Consider the following 23,143-nt stretch of genomic DNA (forward strand, 5'->3'; position numbering starts at 1 on the left):
TCTGATAGAGCATGACGTGAATGTGGGTGACGCTTCATCCATACGTCAGCGTTTTTTTTGCGTCCCTTTTGAAAAACGCATTAAATTAGAATCGGAGATTCAGTACATGCTGAAGAATAACATCGCAAAACCCTCTGTTCGAGTTGGGAATTGCCATGTTTACTGGTAAGAAAACCGGATGGAAAAGACAGGTTTTGTACGGACTGTCGTAAAATTAATAAAATCCCTAAACCTGATGCATTTTCTCTCCCAAGAATGGAAAACTGCATTGATCAAGTGGGCTCGGCAAGATTTACGGCAAGATAAACTTGATTTACTCAAAGGGTACTGGCAAATACCGTTGACCCCAGGGGCACAGGAGATTACTGCTTTTGTAACTTCTTCAGAGCTATATTCTTATTCTGTCATGAGCTACGGGTTACGAAACGCTTTTGCGACATTTCAGAGATTAATGAATGGTGTAGTATCTAGTTTAGAGGGTTGCGCAATTGGATGACATTATAGTTTACAGCGATAACTGGGATCAACATATGAGACGGGTGCGAGAATTATTTAAACATTTAGCTGAAGCTAATTTGACCATGAATTTGGCTAAATGTGAATTTGCACGGGCAACTGTTTCTTTGGGCAAGGAAGTGGGTCAGGGTATGGTGCGCCCTTTGCATGGTAATCGAGAATTTTCCTTCTCCGTTTACTAAAAAGGAGCTGATGTATGGAATAAAAACACTGTCCTAAATATTTCATGCGTAAATAAAATTCACGCATCCGTAATTATAAAATCGCACAGAAAAACGGAACGTACTCGTAATTTTACAAGGGTAAAGTTTCAAAATCTGTGATTAGAACAGACACAGATACGACATTTTCTTTGTCTGTTTGTATATGACTGATCAATTTACGATGGGTGTACTTTACAAACACGAAATACAGTTTCACCACGGACACGAAGTCCTGATTATGAGTACGAATCAAACAGCGACACTCCACTGTCAAAATTACATCACCGCTCTCACAGGCATTAATAAACAAGCGAGAGTCATCGATCAAAGTGGCGCGCCTGCTGAGCACTCGAGCTCCCACACACCGTCTCAGATAAGATTTTTGCTATTCCCTCTTTGAGAAATGTCCGTCATGAGCTGTTATAAAGGTTGAGACTTTAATGAGGTCCATTTTCGCTGTGTTTCTTGGACATTTTACAGAATCAAAATTAAGAACGGGCCGAGGATAGTGAGCATAATGTAAGTTAACGTCACAGGTGGCGAGCACAGTCTCTCTCAGTGAATCACTTAACTGTGTTTAACTATAACATGACATCTGTTGATTAAGAAACCTTTTCTAACTGTTTAAGTAACTCTCAAACACCCTATAAGATCACCAGAAAACACAAACTAAATTAGATAGATTTATCCAGTATAGGTAGACAAAACAAAGAAAAGTTACTCTTATTAATTAATTGCTACTTTAAATAAATCAGAATTAGCTAAATATAATGTGGTAATTAAGCAATCACAGATATAGAACAAACACACGAAAAGAGAAAAACACACAGAATAGTATAAGGCTAAGTGGTAATATAAATGTTAATGGTAATAGTTTATTAATTGTAGTAATACAATATAATGTAGCTAAAAGTTTAATCAAGTAATATAACAAACAAATAATAACAAATAACATAACAAACATTTATATTATTTGTTACTAATACCTTACTTTGTTCAAATTTAAAGATAAGATAAAAATATATATCTGATCATATCATCTCCTCTCCATACATCAATGAGGAGCTTAATTATTCAGCTTTCAGATGACATACAGGTCTGTTTCAAATGATTGCCCCTCATGCCTGGTTTTGTCGTCCGGGTCACATATTTAACATATTTAACATATTTAATGTTTATTTATTTTAATTCATAGTCTAATAAAATGTTTAACGTTACACACCTCTGGTAAGCACAAACCCTCAAATATTTAACTTGCCTTTTGATGATATCTTCAATAAATAATAGATCAATGGTTGATCTGGCTTTAAAAAAGGTTTCTTAATCAACAGATGTCATGTTATAGTTAAACACAGTTAAGTGATTCACTGAGAGAGACTGCGCTCACTGCCTGTAAAGTTAACTTACATTATGCTCACTATCCTCGGCCCGTTCTTAATTTTGATTCTGTAAAATGTCCAAGAAACACAGCGAAAATGGACCTCATTAAGTCTCAACCTTTATTACAGCTCATGATGGACATTTCTCAAAGAGGGAATAGCAAAAATCTTATCTGAGACGGTGTGTGGGAGCTCGAGTGCTCAGCAGGCGCACCGTTTTGATCGATGACTCTCGCTTGTTTGTTAATGTCTGTGAGAGCAGTGACGTAATTTTGACAGTGAAGTGTCGCTGTTTGATTCGTACTCGCAATCAGGACTTCGTGTCCGTGGTGAAACTGTATTTCGTGCTTGTAAAGTACACCCATCTTAAATTGATCAGTCATATACAAACAGACAAAGAAAATGTTGTATCTGTGTCTGTTCTAATCACAGTTTTTGGAATTGTACCCTCGTAAAACTACGAGTATGTTCCATTTTCCTGTACGATTTTTAATTACCGATGCGTGAATTTTATTTACGCACGAAATATTTATGACAGTGATTTTATTCCATACTTATGCAGTTTATTGGAATGGCCAGTTATTATCAGGGGTTTTGCCCAAACTTTTCATCTGTCGTTTGTCCACTGACTAATCTATTAAAGAACTCGCGAAATTTGATTGGACTCCACATTGCCAGAAAGCTTTTGAGAATGTTAAGTTGTTGTTGACTGCTTACTCCTGTGTTGGCAGCCCCCTAAGTGGACTTCCCTTTGAGATCCAGGTTGACGCAAGTCACGTGGGAGCTGGAGCGGTCCTTCTCCAGACTCATTCTGATGGTCTTAGTCATCCAATAAGTTATTTATTACGCAAATTTAGTTCGTATCAATTGAATTATTCTGTTATTGAGAAGGAAACATTGGCGCTTATCTGGGCACTTCAACATTTTGATGTGTAAGTTGGAGGAGGTTCTCCTGTGGTTGTTTTTTCGGATCACAATCCTTTGACATTCCTTCACTCATTGCAGAGTCGGAGTCAACGCTTAATGTGATGGATCCTTTTCCTACAGCCATACAACTTGACGATTAAACACATTAAGGGAATTAAGAATGTCTTTGCGGACACCTTGTCACGTGCCCCTGTGGTGGAGTGTTGAGGTGGTATTTTTGGTCTCCCACTGATGTGATTTGACCTACTCCATATGTATGTATGTTAAATTTATTTGATTTAATTTGTGGGATTTTTTTAGAGGGGTGTGTTAGGACTGCATTGTTTTGTGTTTCTGTGTGTTTGATTAATTCTAGCTTGGGGGCGTGCCTTTATTAGCGCCCTTATTTAAACCCCGGCAGAGAGTTTTTCGGGGCTGCTGTCCATTAATTTGGCAGTTGGCCAGAGCTTCCTTAGGCAGAAATATTAGACTCTGTTGTATCCAGTGTAAATTGTCCCAGAAAAAAAAACATCATGACAGCTTGAGCTTTATTTAAAAATTTAACTTCAAGATCCACCTGTCCCTCCTCTGAGCAATGTCTGAATCAAATGTCTCTGCCCATTCTTTTTCTCTAGACCAAAAAAGTATTTAGACGGTCCATCCATCTGAACTATACTTTGAAATCTTGACTGTACCAGTGCCTCTTGTGTTTTATACCCTAACAAATCTGCCAGTTGAGACAACCAATTTCTAAATAAGCATAGTCCTCAGAGGAATCAGCAAGCTGCTGACATTTAATAATATCAGTCTTAAATTTTCTAATGACCATGTTATTTCTTTAGTTACATTAAAAATATACTTTTGACAAAACTTTTTCTTCCTATAACTTCCCCCCAAAACCTAAAGGAGTTCCCCCATTAACAAAAATCACAAATCTCTTTTTTCTCCATCAACTGTATTAAACGTTTCTGTGAAAGCAAGTGAGGTTCAAAATTATTCCTATCAAGCAGGTGTTCAGTGCAATTAAAATCACCACCCAAAAATAAATATTCCTCAGATGAACACCCATACACTCTCATTCACACACATATGTTATGGACAATTTAGCTTACCCAATTCACCTATACTGCATGTCTTTGGACTTGTGGGGGAAACTGGAGCACCCAGAGGAAACCCACGTGAACGCGGGGAGAACATGCAAACTCCACACAGAAATGCCAACTAACGGAGCCGAGGCTCGAACCAGTGACCTTGCAGTGAGGCAACAGCACTACCTACTGCGCCACCACGTCAACATTATCTTTTACGATTAAAGTATATGATTCCCTTTGAGTACTGCTGTAACAAGTCCATCTCCTCACAAGTGAGGGCTGATCTTCATTGTCCAAGTGCTTTTTCCAATATGCTGTTATTTTTTTATTCTTATGTGTTCCGCAATCAAGCTCACATTTTCAATAGCAGATCCTACACATTGTATAGATGACCAAGTGTTATCAACTTTGCATTATACAAACTTCTTCCTTGGATGGCAAAGGATGTCTTGTGTGATAAGTCTAGTCTTGAGCCAATAACCAAATGCTCCTGCAGTAACCAAAACAGAGATGTGTTGCTTTCTCTGTATTTGCTGAATAATGACCAGACTATAAAGAAGTTGCGATGAAAGACTGGAGTCACTTGTTCTCAAATTTTGAGAATCCATAATAACAACACCATCAGCATAAGCTGATTATTAAAACCTATCAGTACAATTCTGCATACATAATCTACACAATTAAAACCTTAATTTATTTAAAAGAGGTATAATGGCTAAAGTGTATAACATGCCTAACAGTGGACAAGCTTGTCTAATACCCCTATATACACTAAAAGGAACACAAGTCACCATTATTTTTTTAATATTCTATTAATGCTGCAGTATATTGATTATTGAAATAAAATCAGAACTAAATCCAATGCCTTTAAAACTTAATTTATTATAATCTCCATAAATAATTGTGCTCCACTTTGTCAAAAGCCTTTTCCTGGTCAATCGATCTTAACCAAACTCTAAATTAAATATCTTCTTGTTCTTTTGAAACTTTTTTTTTGTACAAGTCTTTATGAAATGTCCAGAACTCACTAAAAACTTCTCTAAAATGAGAACCACATATTAAATTGTTATTAAAATGCCAATATGCACTTTTTGCCATGACACATTCTAGTAAACAATGATTGGAAAAACTTGTTGGATAAATGAAACATTCTCCAATCATGCTTAATTGGTGCTTACCATAAATTCTATCAAGCCTAAGAAAATATCATAAGCATGTACCCAAGTGCATTGTCTCTGTGTACCATGGAAGCATCTTCGAATATCAGTAATACTATTTAATTCATCTTTATTTCTATAGCGCTTTCACATTGTAGATTACAATGTAGAATAGAAGTTCTTGTAAATTGCATTTGAAACTGTGTCAGTCCAGTTTTCAGAGATAAAGTTGAATTTATTTCAGTTCAGTGTGGTTTAGTGTTCACTACTGAAAGTCCAAACCCTGAAGAGCAAATCCATCGATGCGCAGCTCCACAAGTCCAAAACAAAGCAAGCCAGCGGGGAGGAACAAAACATCAAGAATTGACGAAAGTGAAGAGAAAAAAAAAACCTTGAGAGAAACCACGCTCAGTTGGACATGACCATTTCTCCTCTGGCCAAACTTCCCGTGCAGAGCTGCAATTTAGGCGCTGGAGGCTGGAGAATGCTGAACATCCATCATGGGGAAACTGCATGTGTGTGTGAGTACAGTAGGTCATACAGGCTGGCTCTTCGGGATCAATGTAGAGACTCGTCTGTCACTGGGGTCTTTCAGGAATCAGTCTCATGCTCTCCACAGGATTATGGAGACCTCGGGATAACGAAAAACATGAGCGTAGATGCCGTTAAAATTATAAAGTTTTTTTGGGAAGTGTTCCAGGCTCCGGTTGCCCTAATTAATACAGCATATGAATCCTTTATAGAGCATTTGGATTTCAAGAGCATTTGTGTTTTATGTGTATGCTAATGCAAAGAGATGTGACTTTATCCTAGTTTTAAACTGAAAGTGTGTATGCCTCTTCAACTGTGCTAGGAAGGCTGTTCCTGAGTTTAGGTGCCAGATATGAGAAAGATCTACCACCTACAGTTGATTTTGATATGGGAATAATCAATTGTCCAGAATTAGTTGAGCATAGTGGACTTGAGAGGCTGTAATACACCAGGAGCTCTCTCTAATTGTAATGCGAGGAATGACACGGACAACAGAGGTGAGGATCCACGTGCAGGTTTATTGGGTAGTCAGGCAAGCAATGGTCAACACAGGTGCAAACAGATGTATGAAGGCAATCCAGAGTCATAGTCAAAAGGCAGGCAGATGGTCAGAAGGCAGGCAGTAAACAGGATGAAACCAAACAAGGCAAAGGATCAAAAACACTGTCACTGTAGTAGGTAACAAGACTCAGCAACAGTGAGTGCTTCTGTGCTGTTTATGTAGTGCAGTAATCAGTCCAGAAGCAGCCTCAGCTGTGGGAGTCTAATTAGTGGAGACAGAGCAGGTGAGTGTGTGTGGCCGATTTGTAGTCCTTTAGCAATCTGCAGCTACTAGATCGCTGGTAATCATGACATAGCCCCCCCTCTAAGGAGCGGATTCCAGACGCTCCTAACACGGTTCGGGGGGGGCGCAGGGGAGTGGAGTGGAGGCGGAACAGGGGGAGGGATGGAGGGCCAAGACCATTCAGCGGAGGTGTATCTGGAGCGTGGAGCTGCAGAGGGCCTGGAGCGTGGAGCTGCGGTGGGCCTGGAGTGTGGAGCTGGGGGCTTAGGTTCAGCAGGCAAAGACAGGTCAAGCTCTGGAGGATCTGGCGGTGACTGAGGATCTGGCAGCTCTGGCAGTGACAGAGGCTCTGGCAGCTCTGGAGGATCTGGCAGTGACTGAGGATCTGGCAGTGACAGAGGCTCTGGCAGATCTGGAGGATCTGGCAGTGACTGAGGATCTGGCAGCTCTGGAGGATCTGGCAGCTCTGGAGGTGGCGGTGGCAGCTCTGGTGGTGGTAGCAGCTCTGGCAACTCAGATGGTGGTGGCCATTTTGGTGGCTCAGGTGATGGCATTTCAGGAACAGGAACTATGGCAGGAACAGACTCGGAACAGGAAACCATCTTCTGAGTTTGTGACTGACTGGCGCTTACCTTATTGTGAGCTGGAGGGCTGATTGTAGCCAGTTTGTGAACTGGAAGATTGGAGGCGGCCATCTTGTGAGCTAGAGCACTGGAGGCGGCCATCTTGTGAGCTGGAGACAGGAGTATGAGTGATGCCAGCATAATGGTGTTAATGTGTTGGGCAGCAAGCCCCGTCGCCAGCGAGGGCCGGTGTCCCTGCAGAGTTTTGCTCCAACATTAATCAAACACACCTGAACACCCTAATTAGTGTCTTCAAGATCACTAGAAAGCTACAAGCAGGTGTGTTTGATTAGGGTTGGTGCAAAATTATGCAGGGACACCGGCCCTCCAGGATCGAGTTTGCCCATCCCTGGGTTAGACAGTGTTCTAGGTTTTTGTGTGTGAGGTTTTTGGGTCCTATAAGCAGAACCTGAGTTTTTTTCTGGATTTAATAATAAAAAGTTTTTAGTCATCCAATTTTTAATATCAGCTATACAATTTGTTAATTTCATAAATTCATACAAATGATCAGGTTTAGAGGAAATATAAAGTTGTGTATCATCGACAAAAGTGGAAACTAACTCCATGTTTTTAATGATATCGCCTAGCGGCAGCATATATGGTGTGAAATGTAAGGGACCAAGAACTAAGCCTTGTGGTACCCCACAGTGTACTTTTGATCTGTATGATGCCTTTTCATTAACTGATACGAATTGATAACGTTCAGATAGGTACTCTAAGACCTAAACCAGGCCAATGCAGAAAATGTAATATCCAGTGGTGGAGGTAACGAATTACAACTACTCGCTTTACTGTAATTAAGAACATTTTTGGGGTATTTGTACTTTCATGAGTATAATTTTAAGTCTGTAATTTTACTTGTACTTGAGTACAAATTAAGCTGAGTAATTTACTTCATTATTTTTAAAATCACAGTTCGTTACGGAGTACTGTAATTTAATTAATATTAATGGACCAATGAAAAGCCTGATACATTATTTAAACCAAAAAACAAGTTCAGGCTACTGCAGATTTACGTGAGCTGACCGTCATCATAAAGTCACAAAGTTATCGATTGACATATAAAGATTCAAGACAGCAATCATGAATCTGTCACTGGGATAAGTTAGTACTGTTTATAAAGTTACAAAAGTGTTTTTATAAAACACAAAATGGTAAGAAGACTTACAACTTAATTTTTGTCACATTTTATTTATGTTATTTGTGTATATATATATATATATATATATATATATATATATATATATATATATATATATATATATATATATATATATATTTAGGGGTTTAGTAGTTTTCAAACCTATCAGGGAGAATATTATGATTCTCCCTCCTCCTCCACCAAGGCCCTCTCGAAGAGTCTGCGGCGCTCACGTGCTTCTAGAGGGCCGAGGTGAAGCGCGTAGAACTTATCTGAGGTTGAGGTGTCGTGGCACATGAATTGCGCCACCTTCCTGCGATCCTCGGAAGAATGTGAATTCTTTGCCTGCGTCAGAGACAGACAGACAGAGACTTTTTGGGGTCAAAGCCGCTGGCAGTCATGGGGGTCACAGGGGGGCACAGGCATAGATACTCACGTGGGTCGCGATGGCAGTTCGGACGTCAGTGAAGGTGGGCTTGCCGGGAAGCCCCATGCTGCTCCACACAGATTGAAAATATTTGTTCAGGGTTCGACAGGGACTGGGTCTGGAAGTAAAAAAAAAATAGGAGGCCTGGCTCCCCCCAGGGAGGCTAGCCCGCAGCTGCAAGAACCTCCGGAACCAGCTGTATTCTTCCTTGTTGAGAGACAACTGGGCCGCGCCAAAGGCTCTGTTTGTCTTATGCGTGGTGATCTGGCAAAACAGAGAGAAGATGGGTGAACGCCTACCACTGGTGGCTCCCACCCGCAAAGTTCCACTCACGTTAATGACATAGGCAGACTCGTCCGGGCTTCTGGAGGCCTCCTCGACCTCCTGGATGGTCAGGTTCTGGAAGACCCCACAGCGATGGCCTGTGATGGAGGTCAGGTAGCCGGTCAGAAAACCATAGAAGGGCCACTGCTGCCTGGTGTCTGGGTTGGACTCGAGGCCGTCTGATGGAAGGCAGTAAGGGGTTAGACTTTTCCAACAAACCTTGTTACACCACCAATGGTTTAAACGTAGCGATAGCCGCTGGTGCCCCAAGGCAAAAAGATAATCTCTGCTCCGGGGCGCCAGCGGCTCTCGGTCAAACGAGCCACATCAGCGTACTCCACCCTTAAACGAGCCACGTCAAGGGGGGGGTTACGCTGAAGTGGCTTGTTTGACTGAGAGCCGCTGGAGCCCCGGAGCAGAAGAGGGAAGAACGGAGAGAACGTCAGCGTTTCCACAAGTGGTGGTGGAAACGCCGACCGGCGGGACCGAACACTCACCTAGAAGGGCAGGTATTTTTCTTCCAGCCGTCCAGTGACAGTGTAGCAGGGTGGCTTTGGAGATGAGTCTGTTTTCTTTGGCCTGCTTGGTTCTTACCTCGTGTACCACGACGCGGCGGTGTATGCCGCGAATGAGAGCTCGAAGCTCCCTGCGAACCAGCACCAGGGTGGTGCTGGAGAGGCGGCAGGAGGCCGGCGGGGTTTCGGAGAGATCATCTAGGAACTGCGCGATGTTCTTCAGGTAGTGCTGCCTCGTGGGCTCGGCCATGCCCGTTTGGCCTAGCAGGGCAGACCAGGCTCGGATGCGTGCCGGCTGGTTGAGGAAGGACAAGGTTTCTGGGCCCGCGTGGCCTTTCGCCATGTAGCCTAGGAAGGCCTTGACCCTTGCCAGTTTGGAGGCGACGTTGTTCCGCAGACGGGCGGTGGGCTCGCTTCCCAATTGGAAACCCTCGAACTCTTCCAAAAGCAAGTCTGCAGAACGGGGGCGAAAGTTAAAAGTCAGCCTTGATGACATACCCCCCACCACCAGCAGCCCAACAGAAAAGTGCCATAACCATACTCAACTCAAGGCACGGGCGTGGTCCGGGTACAGGTACTTTGTTGGATCATAGGCTTCCACAGGCCCGGAGGCCGCCCGGAGTCCTTGGGCCGCCCCTCGCCCGGAGGCTGGGTCGGGGGATTGTGCCGGCGGTGCAGGACACGAGCTTGCCCGCCTGCTCTTCCTCCCCTCTTCCCCCCTCCTCAACTCTTAATAGCGCCGGGTGAATTCAAGCTGGGTGGACCTCACCTTGTCCACCTGCTTGTGGAGCTCTGAGAGCTGGGCCTGTGCACTCCGATGCGAGCCTGCAGCGGGGGTCGGCGCACGGACGCTCGGCTTCCGGGTTGTCTGATTCCCGTTCCTCTTCGGAGGAGGACGCCAGCCGAGACACCACGGGTACCGTCGGTTGAGTGGACTGCAACCACAGCAACTCTCGAGCCACTTTCCGACGCTTCGCACGCCGCATGGCCTCTTTCCTGGCCGAGACGGAGAGCTCGGCATGCTGCTTCAGGTGTCTGTCTAGGCGGGCCACCGTCCTTCGACAGCCGGGCACCGGGCACACTGTCTTCCGCGTGTCCACGCGGGCAGCGGCGAGCGTTTGACACCTTGTGGACTACAGACAGGTGCGGCGAGAAGCGGCTGTAGACGTTAAAGCAGAGTGCACATTCGGCCATGACTGTGCAAGATCAAGGCTGGAGGGAGAAAGACCCACACGCCGCATGGAGCGGTTTAAAAGATGGCGGACGAGGCGTGCACTTCCGCGTCATTGACGCTGGTGACCCCTCCCCCTCTTAAAGGGGAAGACTCTTTGGTCCAACGTATATTTGGAAGCAGTTTTTTACGACTTTTGGTGGATTTTTCTCCTGGGAACAACGCACCGTTTCAGGCAGCCTTACTGTGCCAGCAGCGGGGACTTTTTTTTTGCATAAGCTTTTTAGTTCCCTTTTCTGCCCCCACAAAGAGATGGCATGAGCCCCACCAAACACGCACCTTTTTGGGCAGCTTGGACTGCGCCAGCCGCGAGGGCTTTTTGCATAGCTTTTTAGTTCCCTTTTCTGCCCCCACAAAGGGATGGCATGAGCCCCGCCGAACACGCACCGTTTTGGGCAGCTTGGACTGCGCCAGCCGCGAGGGCTTTATACACGGCTTTTCATGGCTTTTATACACGATTCACCACACTGGAGACACTACCGAGCCCACCAACCATCCCCAGCCCTTGTCCAGGGCGAGGGGGGCGCGGACTGAGAATCAGCAGGGGGGGACAAAGCACAGGGGATCGTCAGGCGGGCGGGCAGAGCGGCGGACATGCTCTTGGTCAAAACCAGACGGGCCATTTGAGTTTTTTCTCCCACAGATAGAGGCGGCAAAGGAGGGGGGGGGGTTGTGTGCAGAGGGACGGGGGCTTAACCCATGGGGTCCACTTTTTCCCAGCCGCGAAACCGTCAAAACCTAAGTCCACTTTTTCCCAGGCGCGAAAACATGATGGCAGGTCAGAGACAATCGGCGTCGGACCCGCACCTCCAAGCGCGGGACGTCCCGGAAAGGCGGTCTCCCTCCAGGGCCACCACTGCCACCCCCTCTCCCCGGGGGCCCACTCCCTTTGGCCCTGACCTCCAGGGCCACCACTGCCACCCCCTCTCCCCGGGGACCCACGCCCTTTGGCCCTGACCTCCAGGGCCACCACTGCCACCCCCTCTCCCCGGGGACCCACGCCCTTCTCCGGGGCAAGCACTGGGCCCAAAGCGTCTTCTAGTTTGACACCTGCTCTCCAGCAGTGCCCGGGCACCCCACACTTAAGCCAGGAACATTGACTTAGTCAGTAGCACTCGCTAGGCAGACGTGCCGTTGGTGACCCCCGTGGCTGTGGGGCACCACCCTCTCCACCTCCTTGTCGTACTGCGGTAGATAGCTCGGGTGCACCAGCCTTTCCCAGTTCCACCACCCAGGGTGGTGCTCAATTTGTTGAGGTGGCCGGGGTGCACCAGCAGCACGTAGTTCCAGGGGCATTCAATATGGGGGTGTTGTGTTTGCTTTCCTCCAGTGCCGGGGTGCGCTTGGGTGAGGTCCTCCATGCCCACCAGCGCCCACCAGCTTGCCCGGGATCGGGGCACTGTCTCTGGGCAAGCCTTCAATGTCTGAACCGCTTGGGTGAGGTCCTCCATGCCCACCAGCGCCCACCAGCTCGCCCGGGGTCGGGGCACTGTCTTTGGACAGCCAGCCTGGCCATTGACCCCCTGGTTCCTTCAACCGCAAAGCCGCCAAAACCTAAGTCCACATTTTCTCGCCTTCCCCGAATTCCTGATGGCAGGTCAGAGACAATCAGCACCGGACACGCACCTCCAGGTGCGGGACATCCCGGAAAAGCTGTCTCCCGTCGGGCATGGCTTGTCGGGCTGGGGCCTGGGTCTAATCAACTACACCGGTGAGAGTTGCCATTGTCGCCACCGGCCGTCTGGCCCTTACCAAGACCCACCACCCTCCAAATGGACTTGGTCATTTTCAAAAGCTGGCTGGAAAGACCTACCATCCCCCAAATGAGGGTTTGTTGTTCCAATCAATTTTTTTTACTTCCTAAAGTTAAGTAAACTTTCTCTCCAGGCTAGATGAAAAACCTCTAGTCTTGATTTCTTCCATCTACGTTCCATTTTCCAGGCTGCTTTCTTTAAGGCATGTGTGTGCTCATTGTGCCATGGCATCAGATTTTTTTCCCCTAATCTTTTTTATGTGTAATAGTTTCAGTTGCAGTTTCAAACTCTTCTAGGTTGCCTAGAATGCTAAGAAAATTAGAAAGATCAGGTAGGTTACAGACAAAGTCATCTTTAATGCTAGCAGTGATTGTTCAACCACATTTATAAATAAAAGCTGATTTTGTGGACCTATTAAAGCACAAAAAAATAAGAGATTAAATGGTGATCTGAAATGTCATCACTCTGCTGCACAAACATTCTTTTGTAAAGTCAGTGTGGTGCCCTCGAGGTTTATATACAGTTGCCAATATATAAATTTAGATTGAAATTTATTGTTTAAATTGCACACTGAAATATACAACACTATTACTTCAAATTAATTATATTTGAAGTCAGATCGCTGAGTGACACTAAAAATATTACTGTATATTATGCCAATGCCTCCACCTTTCCCTTTAAGTCAAAGCTCATGTTTATAATGATATCCTTCAGGTGAAGACTCATTTAGGGTCATACAATCATCTGGTTTTAGCTAGGTTTAGGTTAGAGAAAGTGCATCTAGCTTTAGATCGGTTATCAAATCATTAACAAAAAGAGTTTTAGAAGAGAGACATCTAATGTTCAATAATCCAAGTTTTATCTTTTGATTACCTTTATTTTTTTATGTGATGAACATCAATTAGATTGTTACCTTTGAATGGGAGTTCTTCATATTTTGGGAGTTTTTCATATTTAGAGGTTCGGGAAACAGAAAGAAAGATGTGGCTTGGTGTTGAGGGTAAGGTGTCTGAATGACACAGCTCAGAATCAGGTTAGTAACAATGCACCAGTTTTAGGGTGGCCACTGCGATCGGATACTATATCAAAGTCGGCGACCGGGGGGTGTTACAGACTGTAGCAAAAAGTTGAGGACCTGGGTATCACACACCTCTTTAACATTACTTTTAGTGATCTCTGACTGACGTAGCCAAACATCATTAGCACCAATGTGGATAATGATCTTACTGAACTTACATTTAGATTTAGCCAGCACTTTTAAATTTGACTTGATGTCAGGCACTCTGGCTCCCGGCAGACATTTGACTGTGGTTGCTGGTGTCTCTGTTTGCACACTCTGTACTATAGAGTTGCCAATTACTAGGGCACTTTTATCAGGTTTCTCAGTGGGTGCATCACTGAGGGGACAAAATCTTTTGATGTTGGAACAGACATACAGTGTTTTCTCCCACCCATTTATTATCAACCATTTATCAAATGCAAAGCTGATAGAAAGAGATTCACTAATCATGTGGCAGGAAGTAAGTTGAAGTAGATTCTGACTTACCACTAGAATATGATGAGCAACAGGAGCTGGAGCATGTTTATGAAATGAGCAATAGGTACTAGAGAGAGAGAGAGAGAGAGAGCAACAGAGAGAAGAGCACCCACACAAAACTATCTACAATGCAATATGAAGGCTGTAATTAGGCGAAGTATGTAAGCACAAGCAAAAGTCTGTATGAAATACACAAGTACAAATGAATTACAACACAATATAAAGTGTGCAGTTGATGTGTGCACAAGATTCTTTCATTTGAAACATTTGGAGCATAGCCATTTACAAACACAAACAAACTTTTTTCAAAAACTATCTACCTTTGATTACTTTGAATATGAAATCTTACTTAAGAGCACAGCAACTCTACCACCTAAAAAAGATGTGATGGCTTAATAGTGCTAATCCATAAAATTATTTGGCACATTCAACAGTGTTAGATACATCGCTATGTCATCAACAGCAAACAGTATGTTTCACTGAAGAAATCACTTAGTGGTAGGCTGGCAGTGATGCTACATTCTGACATATCATTTTTACTCTCTGTGTCTGTCTGACTCATCTGAATATTATCGGATATTTTTACTTATTTTACACCCTGACCTTCTGTCAACTTTCTTTTTTGAGGGAATTTAAAAAACACTTCACTTCCATAGCCTCATCATCACTCTTGTCACATGATTCATATCTTACATTTTTTGTTCTTTAGATTGTTTTGAGGGCGACATGGTGGCTCAGTGGTTAGCACTGTCGCAAGAAGATTGCTGGTTTGAGTCCCAACTGGGATATTTGCCATTTCTGTGTGGAGTTTGCATGTTCTCCCCGTGTTTGCGTAGGTTTCCTCCAAGTGCTCCGGTCTCCCCCACTGTCCAAAGACATGCGCTTTAGGTGAATTGAATAAACTAAATTGGGCATAATGTATGTGTGTGAATGTGAGAGTGTATGGGTTTCCCAGTACTGGGTTGCAGCTGGAAGGGCATTTGTGTGAAAAACAAATGCTGGATAAGTTGGTTGTTCATTCAGCTGTGGTGACCCCTGATGAATAAAGGAACTAAGCCAAAGGAAAATGAAAGAATGAAATTTTTTTCTTTGTTTTTTTTTCACCTCAATTACATTTTGTTTTTTTAACAATTTTTTCTTCAATAGTCTCCGAATAATTTGTCACAATTTTTGGATCAACTGATGTCCTAACGTTACTTGGACCTGGCATTTCCTCGACATCTGTTGTCATAACATTCTATGCATCACATTGTACAACAACAGAAATTGCAGTTTTCAACCATTTTTGGACAAGCTCAAACAAGGTGACCATTGTCACCACTACCAAAACACTTAATCATGTTTGTTGTAGTCAAATCAAGTTCCTCTACGTTGTCTTTCAGTAACTTATAAATACAGTCTGAAAGAAACCATACATTTCAACAATGCGGACTTACTGCCAATTGGGATCAATTTGATCGTAGAAACAAGTTTGCCTTACCTCGAAAGCATGCTGACTAGAACCTTGTTTTTAAGAAACGGCAGCATTTTCATGACCAACTACTACACCTACAGCTAAACTACAATCCTCAGTAGCAGTTGTATCAACTTTAATTCTGTTCTAAAAAAAACCCCCAGGCTCTCTGCACTTGGAGTTGTCATATTTCCCGTACAATGATTGGGAGTGCAAAACCGCTCCCATCTAATTGCACAAACTCTTTTCCCACGCTAATATCACTAAAAAACTGCACACTACATCTACAGTATTAACAACAATATCAAAGATAAAGTATAAAAAGAGAGAGCAAAATCTACAGCAAAAGTTGACAGTGTATGTTGTATTTTTGCTTGTTTATATTTATGCCTAATTTGTATTTAACATCATGATCATTTGAGACACATTTCATTCAATTATATGTCTTCACATGTAGTAGAATGACAATAAAGCTCAACTTCTTTTGTGTCTACAAGTACAAGAACTTTTTATAACAAGCAAAGCCAGATCTGCAATATTTTAAATAGTTTGCCAGTCACCATCGATGCACCGTACCTTCACTTCATGGCCATATGACACCTGTAAATAAAATACCATTAAGTTTGACTAAGCCCTGTCCTTTCATTTTCAAAGAAACCATTGTTTAATTGTGCTTCTAAAATAGGCATGATAGCATTTGTGACTTCTTGTAAAAGGGAAATGTATAATAATATTTATATATCCTGTGTACTATTCAAGCAACGCGATGGCGCAGTGAGTAGCATAATTTTACATGTTCTTCACGTGGGTTTCCTCCGGGTGCTTCGGTTTCCTCCACAGTCCAAAGACATGTGATATAGGTGAATTGGGTAAGCTAAATTGGCCGCAGTGTATGTGTGTGATTGAGTGTGTATGGGTGTTTCCCAGTGATGGGTTGCAACTGGAAGGGCATCCGCTGCTTAAAACATATGCTGGATAAGTTGGCGGTTCATTCCGCTGTGGTGACCTCATATTAATAAAGGGACTAAGCCGAGAAGAAAACGAATGAATGAATGTATACTATTCAATTTTAGAAATTATTTTTCTTAAACCAGCATTAATCGCCCAGGGTGAGGTTAGTAGTCTAGACAGGAAAGACACAGAAAAAATGTACATAAGACAATGTGATGGAATATTTTCAGTTGAATAGGTAACGTATATTTGGGATTTACTGTGTCATTTTAATGTTATTACAATTATTAATATTATTCAAGAATTGTTGTTAATCATTGTTAATGTAATATCTGCAGAGATGACTACCCAGAACCACCACATGTCATCTTAGGTCAGGGAAAGTTGATATCTGGCCTGGATGAAGGTTTGCACGGCATGTGTGTGTTAGAGAGGAGAGAGATCACTGTGCCACCACATCTTGCACATGGTGCTAATGACGGTAAGGAATTCACTTTATTTTTATTCATTAATTTTTTTTTAGAAAGTCATTTTTTTAGTGTGGACAAGGTGTAAAGTCCTTATCCTTATTTCAGTTTGATGATGTATTTCCTACTGAACCTAAATGTTAAGAAGGGGTGGGGATTTATTTTTGCTATTATCAATTTCAAAAGGTATCTTATAGCATGGATAATGTAATTTAATCAAAGTATAGTCAGTTAAATAGACCTAAGCATTTGTTTAGTTGTTCAAGCATAAAACAAGATGAAAAGCCATTTAAACACAAGTGCTGTGAGAAGCAGCGAGTAGTCATGAGGAAAAGTTAGTGTTGGTGGTTGTCTTGGAAACATAAGTGTAATGTCAAAAGATGACAGGATATTTCTTTTTTAGCACTTCTTTTTTTAGATTTTTTATTTAGTTGAATCACAAAACACAAGTTAATAGCGATATTCTGCCTAGCTGCTTTACTGAGGTAAAGTTGGTTTTAATTTGTACATTTGTTCATTTTTGAACAATGGCAACCTGTGACACAGTTCCTATATTGTTTACCACGCCATTTTGAGTTTTTTTTTTTTCTGAAATAGCATACAAGTATGGCTTTGTTGCAAAGTTTTTGATTTGGAAAAACCATCAGTATAAAGTATAATTTCTGCATCCCACCAGTCAAGTATATGCTTAGTTACTTACACTGGAGAAAGTGCGTGTCTCCACAGAGACGTCAGCAGATACCAGCAATCATTGCGTGCATAAAATTTTGGACATTATGACAAGTTTTGCTTGCTACACAACTGAAAATGTGCTAAATATGTAATACAGTTTTTCAGAAAGGTTTTTTAGTTTGGAATTGTAACATAATAAAAAGCTATAAAGTTTTTTAACTGGCGTGTTAAAAGGTTGTAAGGTTGTCTATGGTCATCTATTTGCAAGGCAAGGCAAGTTTATTTATATACCACATTTCATACACAGTGGCAATTCAAAGTGCTTTACATCAACAGGAATAAAAGAAACAAGTATAAATAAAATAAAAACAAATAATAAAAAAACAGAAAACAGCGTAAAGGTGCTTAATTGATGCATGTTCATGACTTCAGGAGGCGAAGCTTTGGGAGGCAGAGAGAGACATGCATTTTCAATGCTATTATGCTAAATTTAGCATTATACCAGATCTTGGTAACAACCAAAGAAATCCTTTTTTTGGTTTACAAATTAAGTTATGTGCAATAAAATGATAAAATGACCAGCCAATCACCTGACTTAAATAAAAAACTGACTTGAAAGCAAAAATCAGATTTGATAGACGATGATTCTGTTGAAGTATGTAAAAAAACACACCTGAGCAATGCATGTAACTTCTTTCACCATGCGAGAGGCATCTTTAAGCTGCCATCACCGAATGTCATTCCATTGTCATTACACACGAGTTCAATACATATTTCCACCACTGAATGTATAAGCATTGCTGAGATAATCTCTGATGCAGTTTGGCATTGTGCCAGCATATTTTTTTAGTGCTGTAAACATTTTACTTCAACACAGACTTTGTCAGCATGATCTGAAGATGTGAAGAATTTAAAGGTCAAAAAGTTCAAGAGTTCAAAAATATAGGTTTTCAACCTAATTCAATATAGAGTACAGGAAGTTTGGTCAATTTGGGATTAATTGGCATCAATGTTCTTGGCCCATCAAATCAATTATGACCAGTCCCATGACAATAGGCAAAAATGATTTCAAAGTTATTAGCATTTTTAAAATATCTTGATAACTTTTGAAGACAAGGTTTCAGTGCCACACAAACAGGTGAACATAATAAACTAATAATGGGTTAACAAGGAGGGTGGGACTAGACGATAGACGGGAGAGCACATGACACAAGGAAACACCACAAGCCATGTGGTCACATAAAACAAGACTAAAACTTCTCTTAACGCATTAACATTAATTGTTGCAATATTTACCTCACAAATAATGAAAGAAAAGGAAAAAAGCAAAAATAACAAATTTACATCTTCAACCAAAAGTTTTGATTCATACTTTTTAACTGACTTTTAAACTTTTTAACCTCTCTTTGTCTGTAAACAAGCCTTCTGATGTGAATAACATTGTTTTGTCAACAGACAACAGAATACAGTTTAATATCCTCAACTTCATAACCGCAAGTGAAAAAGATTTCAACATCACCCCAGCGCAAATCAGACTGGAAAACATCAGCTTCAACATTACATCTTTGTGTGTTACGGAATTTAAGATCGGAGTACAAGAAGATCTTTTTTTTCTTGAGCTACCTCGCTCTCATTCGCGGACAGCCGCTCTTCGTCTCTCTTATTAACTTTTGCAATGTCGGTTTCAGGCGGAGCCAGCCTCAGCCGACTCACCAACACTACCGCTTCTGATCTCAGATCTGTTTTCATTCAAGTTAAATGTCCTGCTTTTCCAAAATTGAAACATTTCATCTTTTCTGTTGTGACATATAATCACAGTCATAAACTTTAAGATGTAAGGAGAAATCCAGTTCCTCATCTTCCTTTAAAATCATAAAAAGAAAGCATCTAAAACAGACTAAATGTTTCAATAGAGGCGATTTGCAGCCAATCGGTATGATTTTAATGGGTGATACCACTTTATCATAGCGGTACATAATTCTCCCTAGTGAAGCATCTGTTACGAAAGGCAGAACATTTGACGTCAAAACTTTTCTAGATGGCAAGGAAAGCAGGAGTACAGGAGTAAAAAGTCCATCTACAACTATGTCCGTAGAGAGAGAGAGAGAGAGAGAGAGAGAGAGAGAGAGAGAGAGAGAGAGAGAAGTCCTGACCTGAGCCTGGAGGACAGAGAGATCAGATGTCTCCTGTATGTGGACGATCTGCTGCTGCTGTCTCCTCATGAAGATGGTCTTCACCACAGCCTCTCCATCCTGGAGGAGTTCAGCACAGACTGGGCATTGCCCATTAACATGCAGTAATCCAAGATCATGATCTTTTGTAAAAAAAAAAAACTCATCTGGCTGACAAAAAAAGGAACACTTTTAAAATCAGAGAAACTCTTGACCATGTCATCTCTTATAGTTATTTGGGTCTGACAATCACAGCTTCTGGACACTTCAGTCAAGCTCTTAAAGACTTGACCGCTAAGGCACGCAGGGCTTTTTATTGTATTAAAAAAAAAAACTTTTTAAATTTAACCCGCCCATTAAACTGTGGCTGAAAATATTTGACACCATTGTAAAGCCAGTCCTGTTGTATGGCTGTGAACTCTGGGGACCCACATTTAAATTAAACTATGAATCTTGGGAAAAAAAAGTCCAGTTGAAATCTTTCATCTGGAATTTTACAAAAACATCCTTGGAGTTCACAGAAGCACACCTAGCCTTGGTTGCAGAGCAGAACTAGGCAGGTTCCCTCTGCTCTCAGAAATCCAGAAGAGAGCAGGGAAGTTCTGGCTCCATCTGTCTGACTCCAGCCCAGAGAGCTACCATCAGCAAGCCCTCAAATATAGAAATGCACATCCGGCCAGCACTATATAGTGGAAAAACACCAACTAAATTCACAAACCCAGTCCCAACATATAAAGACCAAAGAAATAGAAAAGATTACCCAGGAGGAATATAAACTCAATTGGCAAACTAAAGTACAACAAATAAAAAAGTTAGTGTGCTTCCACCAGATTAAACCTGGTTATGAACTGGCCCCATACCTGACCAACATTAGGAGCCCCGGTCAGAGAAAGCTGATGAGCCGGTACCGTCTGAGTGGACACGGTTTGAGTGTGGAGATGGGCCGACAAGCGTAGCTTGAGGAGTCCAGAGCTCAGACTGTGTCCACACTGCTCTGCTGGAGTGGTGGAGGATGAGCTGCATTTCCTCACTCACTGCAGCAAATATCAGAGCATCAGAGATGCTTATTTCCGTTACATTTAGTCTCCTTTCTAGGGGTTCGGAGAAAAAGGTAACACAACAAAAAATTTATTAGGATAAATAAAAAAATAAATATCAAATTTAATTTGTTCAAATTAATAATAATAAATAATATCTTTTTTTTTTGAGAGAGAGAGAGTACAGTTAGTGGTATAGCCAGAGAGGCAGTTGCAGATTAGGAAGGAAAGTGGAGACTAAATAGTTTTTAGTCGTTTCTTGAAGACAGCAAGTGACTCTGCCGTTCTGATGCAGTTAGGGAGTTCATTCCACCAACTGGGCAGATTGAATGCGAGAGTTCAGGAAAGTGATTTCTTCCCTCTTAGGGATGGAACCACGAGGTGACGTTCATTCACAGAACGCAAGTTTCTGGAGGGCACATAAATCTGCAGAAGTGAGAGCAGATAAGAAGCAAAGCCAGAGGTCGTTTTGTAAGCAAACATCAGAGCTTTGAATTTGATGCGAGCAGCAACTGGCAGCCAGTGCAAATGGGTGAGTAGCAGAGTAACGTGCTCTTTTCGGTTCATCAAAGACCACTTGTGCTGCTGCGTTCTGAAGCAGCTGAAGAGGTTTGATAGAGTTAGCTGGAAGCCCGGCTAGTAGACAGTTGCAATAGTCCAGTTTGGAGAGAACAAGAGCTTGAACAATGAGTTGAGCTGCATGTTCAGATAGGAAGGGTCGGACCTTTCTGATGTTATAGAGTGCAAATCTGCAAGATCGAGCAGTTCTAGAAATGTGGTCAGAGAAGTTTAGGTGGTCATCAATCATTACTCCAAAGCTTTTTACCATTTGGGATGCAGTAATAGTTGCCCCATCCATCTGGATTGAAAAGTTATGGTGTAGAGTCGGGTTGGTAGAAAATTCAAGCATTTCCGTTTTCGTGAGGTTAAGCTGAAGATGATGATCTTTCATCCAGTGTGAAATGTTTGACAGGCATGCTGAGATGCGAGCTGGAACCGAGGGATCATCAGGGTGAAAAGAGCGGTATAGCTGGGTATCATCAGCATAGCAGTGGTAGAAAAATCCATGTTTCTGGATGATTGGTCCTAAAGATGTCATGTAGATGGAGAAGAGAAGTGGCCCAAGAACAGAGCCCTGAGGTACCCCAGTGTTTAGATGCTGTAGGTTGGATACCTCTCCCCTCCAAGACACCCTGAATGACCTGTCAGAGAGGTAAGATCTGAACCATTGAATAACAGTGCCTGAAATGCCCAGTGACTCAAGCGTAGATAGCAGGATCTGGTGGTTTACAGTGTCAAAAGCAGCTGATAAATCCAGCAAGATGAGGACAGATAATTTAGAGTCTGCTTGAGACTTGATTGAACACTACTTTCTCCAGAATCTTGGCCATGAATGGAAGCATGGATACTGGTCTGTAGTTTTCAAGTAGCATTTGATCCAGGTTGGGTTTCTTTAGCAGTGGGTTTACCCTAGCCTGCTTAAATGAAGTGTGGAATAAACCAGAGTCAAGAGATGTGTTAATTATGTGAGTCAGTGTGGGTATGACTGCAGGAGAAATGGCTTGCAAGAGATGAGAGGAAATGGGACACGTGGTTGCATGTCTAGATAGCACGAGTTTGGACACCTCAGACTCGGAGAGTTGAGAAAAAGAGGTAAGTGCATCTTGCGTGTTTGTTGTAGGTGCAGCAAATTGAGCACTGATTTTTGCAGTTTTGGTGCAAAAGAATGTAGCAAAGTTGTCAGTAGTGAGTGTGGAGGATGCGGTTGAAGGAGGGGGATAGAGGAGGGAGGAAAATGTTTTAAAAAGTAAGCGAGGATTGGTGGCACTGTTGATTTTCTGACGGAAGTATGTCTGCTTTGCAGAAGTAACCTCAGCCGAGAAAGAGGACAGAAGAGTGAGGTATGTTATGAGCTGTTCAGGATTTTTAGTTTTTCGCCAAATTCTCTCTGCAGCCCGAAGTTTTGAGCGATGCTCAAGGAGAACATGAGAGAGCCAGGGTGCAGGAGGATTGGCACGGGCTGGCCTGGATGTAAGAGGACATAGTCTGTCTAGACATGATGCTAGTGTGGAGCAAAATCAATGACAATGCTCTTACCTCACTCCCTGACTAAACCCAAAACAGGAGAAAACTTAAAAAGGGATAAACCCAAAATAAATCGGCACCCGTCTCCCTACACGGCATTTGTTTCAAATAAAGTTACACGTCACTCTTATTCACGCTATAATCTCACAAGTTTCACAAATTCACAGTTTAAATATTACACTATAATC

The 23,143-nt window shown here is 42.4% G+C and overlaps 1 protein-coding gene across 3 annotated transcripts in view; it reads left to right on the forward strand.

The window, feature by feature from the left end:
* The window catches only part of fkbp10a (FKBP prolyl isomerase 10a), a 71,405-nt gene that overhangs the window by 35,051 nt on the left and 13,211 nt on the right, over window positions 1-23,143 (forward strand). For 2 of the 3 annotated variants that reach the window (XR_008839517.1, XM_056480538.1), the window contains exon 8: window positions 16,862-17,004. Coding sequence is in view for 2 of the 3 variants with exons in the window: in XM_056480538.1 (XP_056336513.1) it covers window positions 16,862-17,004 (143 nt within the window). In the remaining variant the exon portion in view is untranslated. Of the gene's footprint in view, window positions 1-16,861; window positions 17,005-19,117; window positions 19,394-23,143 lie in introns of those variants that run through there. The other variant, XM_056480539.1, reaches the window with a different exon arrangement.

The sequence above is a fragment of the Danio aesculapii genome, chromosome 19, assembly GCF_903798145.1.
Source record: "Danio aesculapii chromosome 19, fDanAes4.1, whole genome shotgun sequence".
NCBI classification, from domain to species: Eukaryota; Metazoa; Chordata; class Actinopteri; order Cypriniformes; family Danionidae; genus Danio; species Danio aesculapii.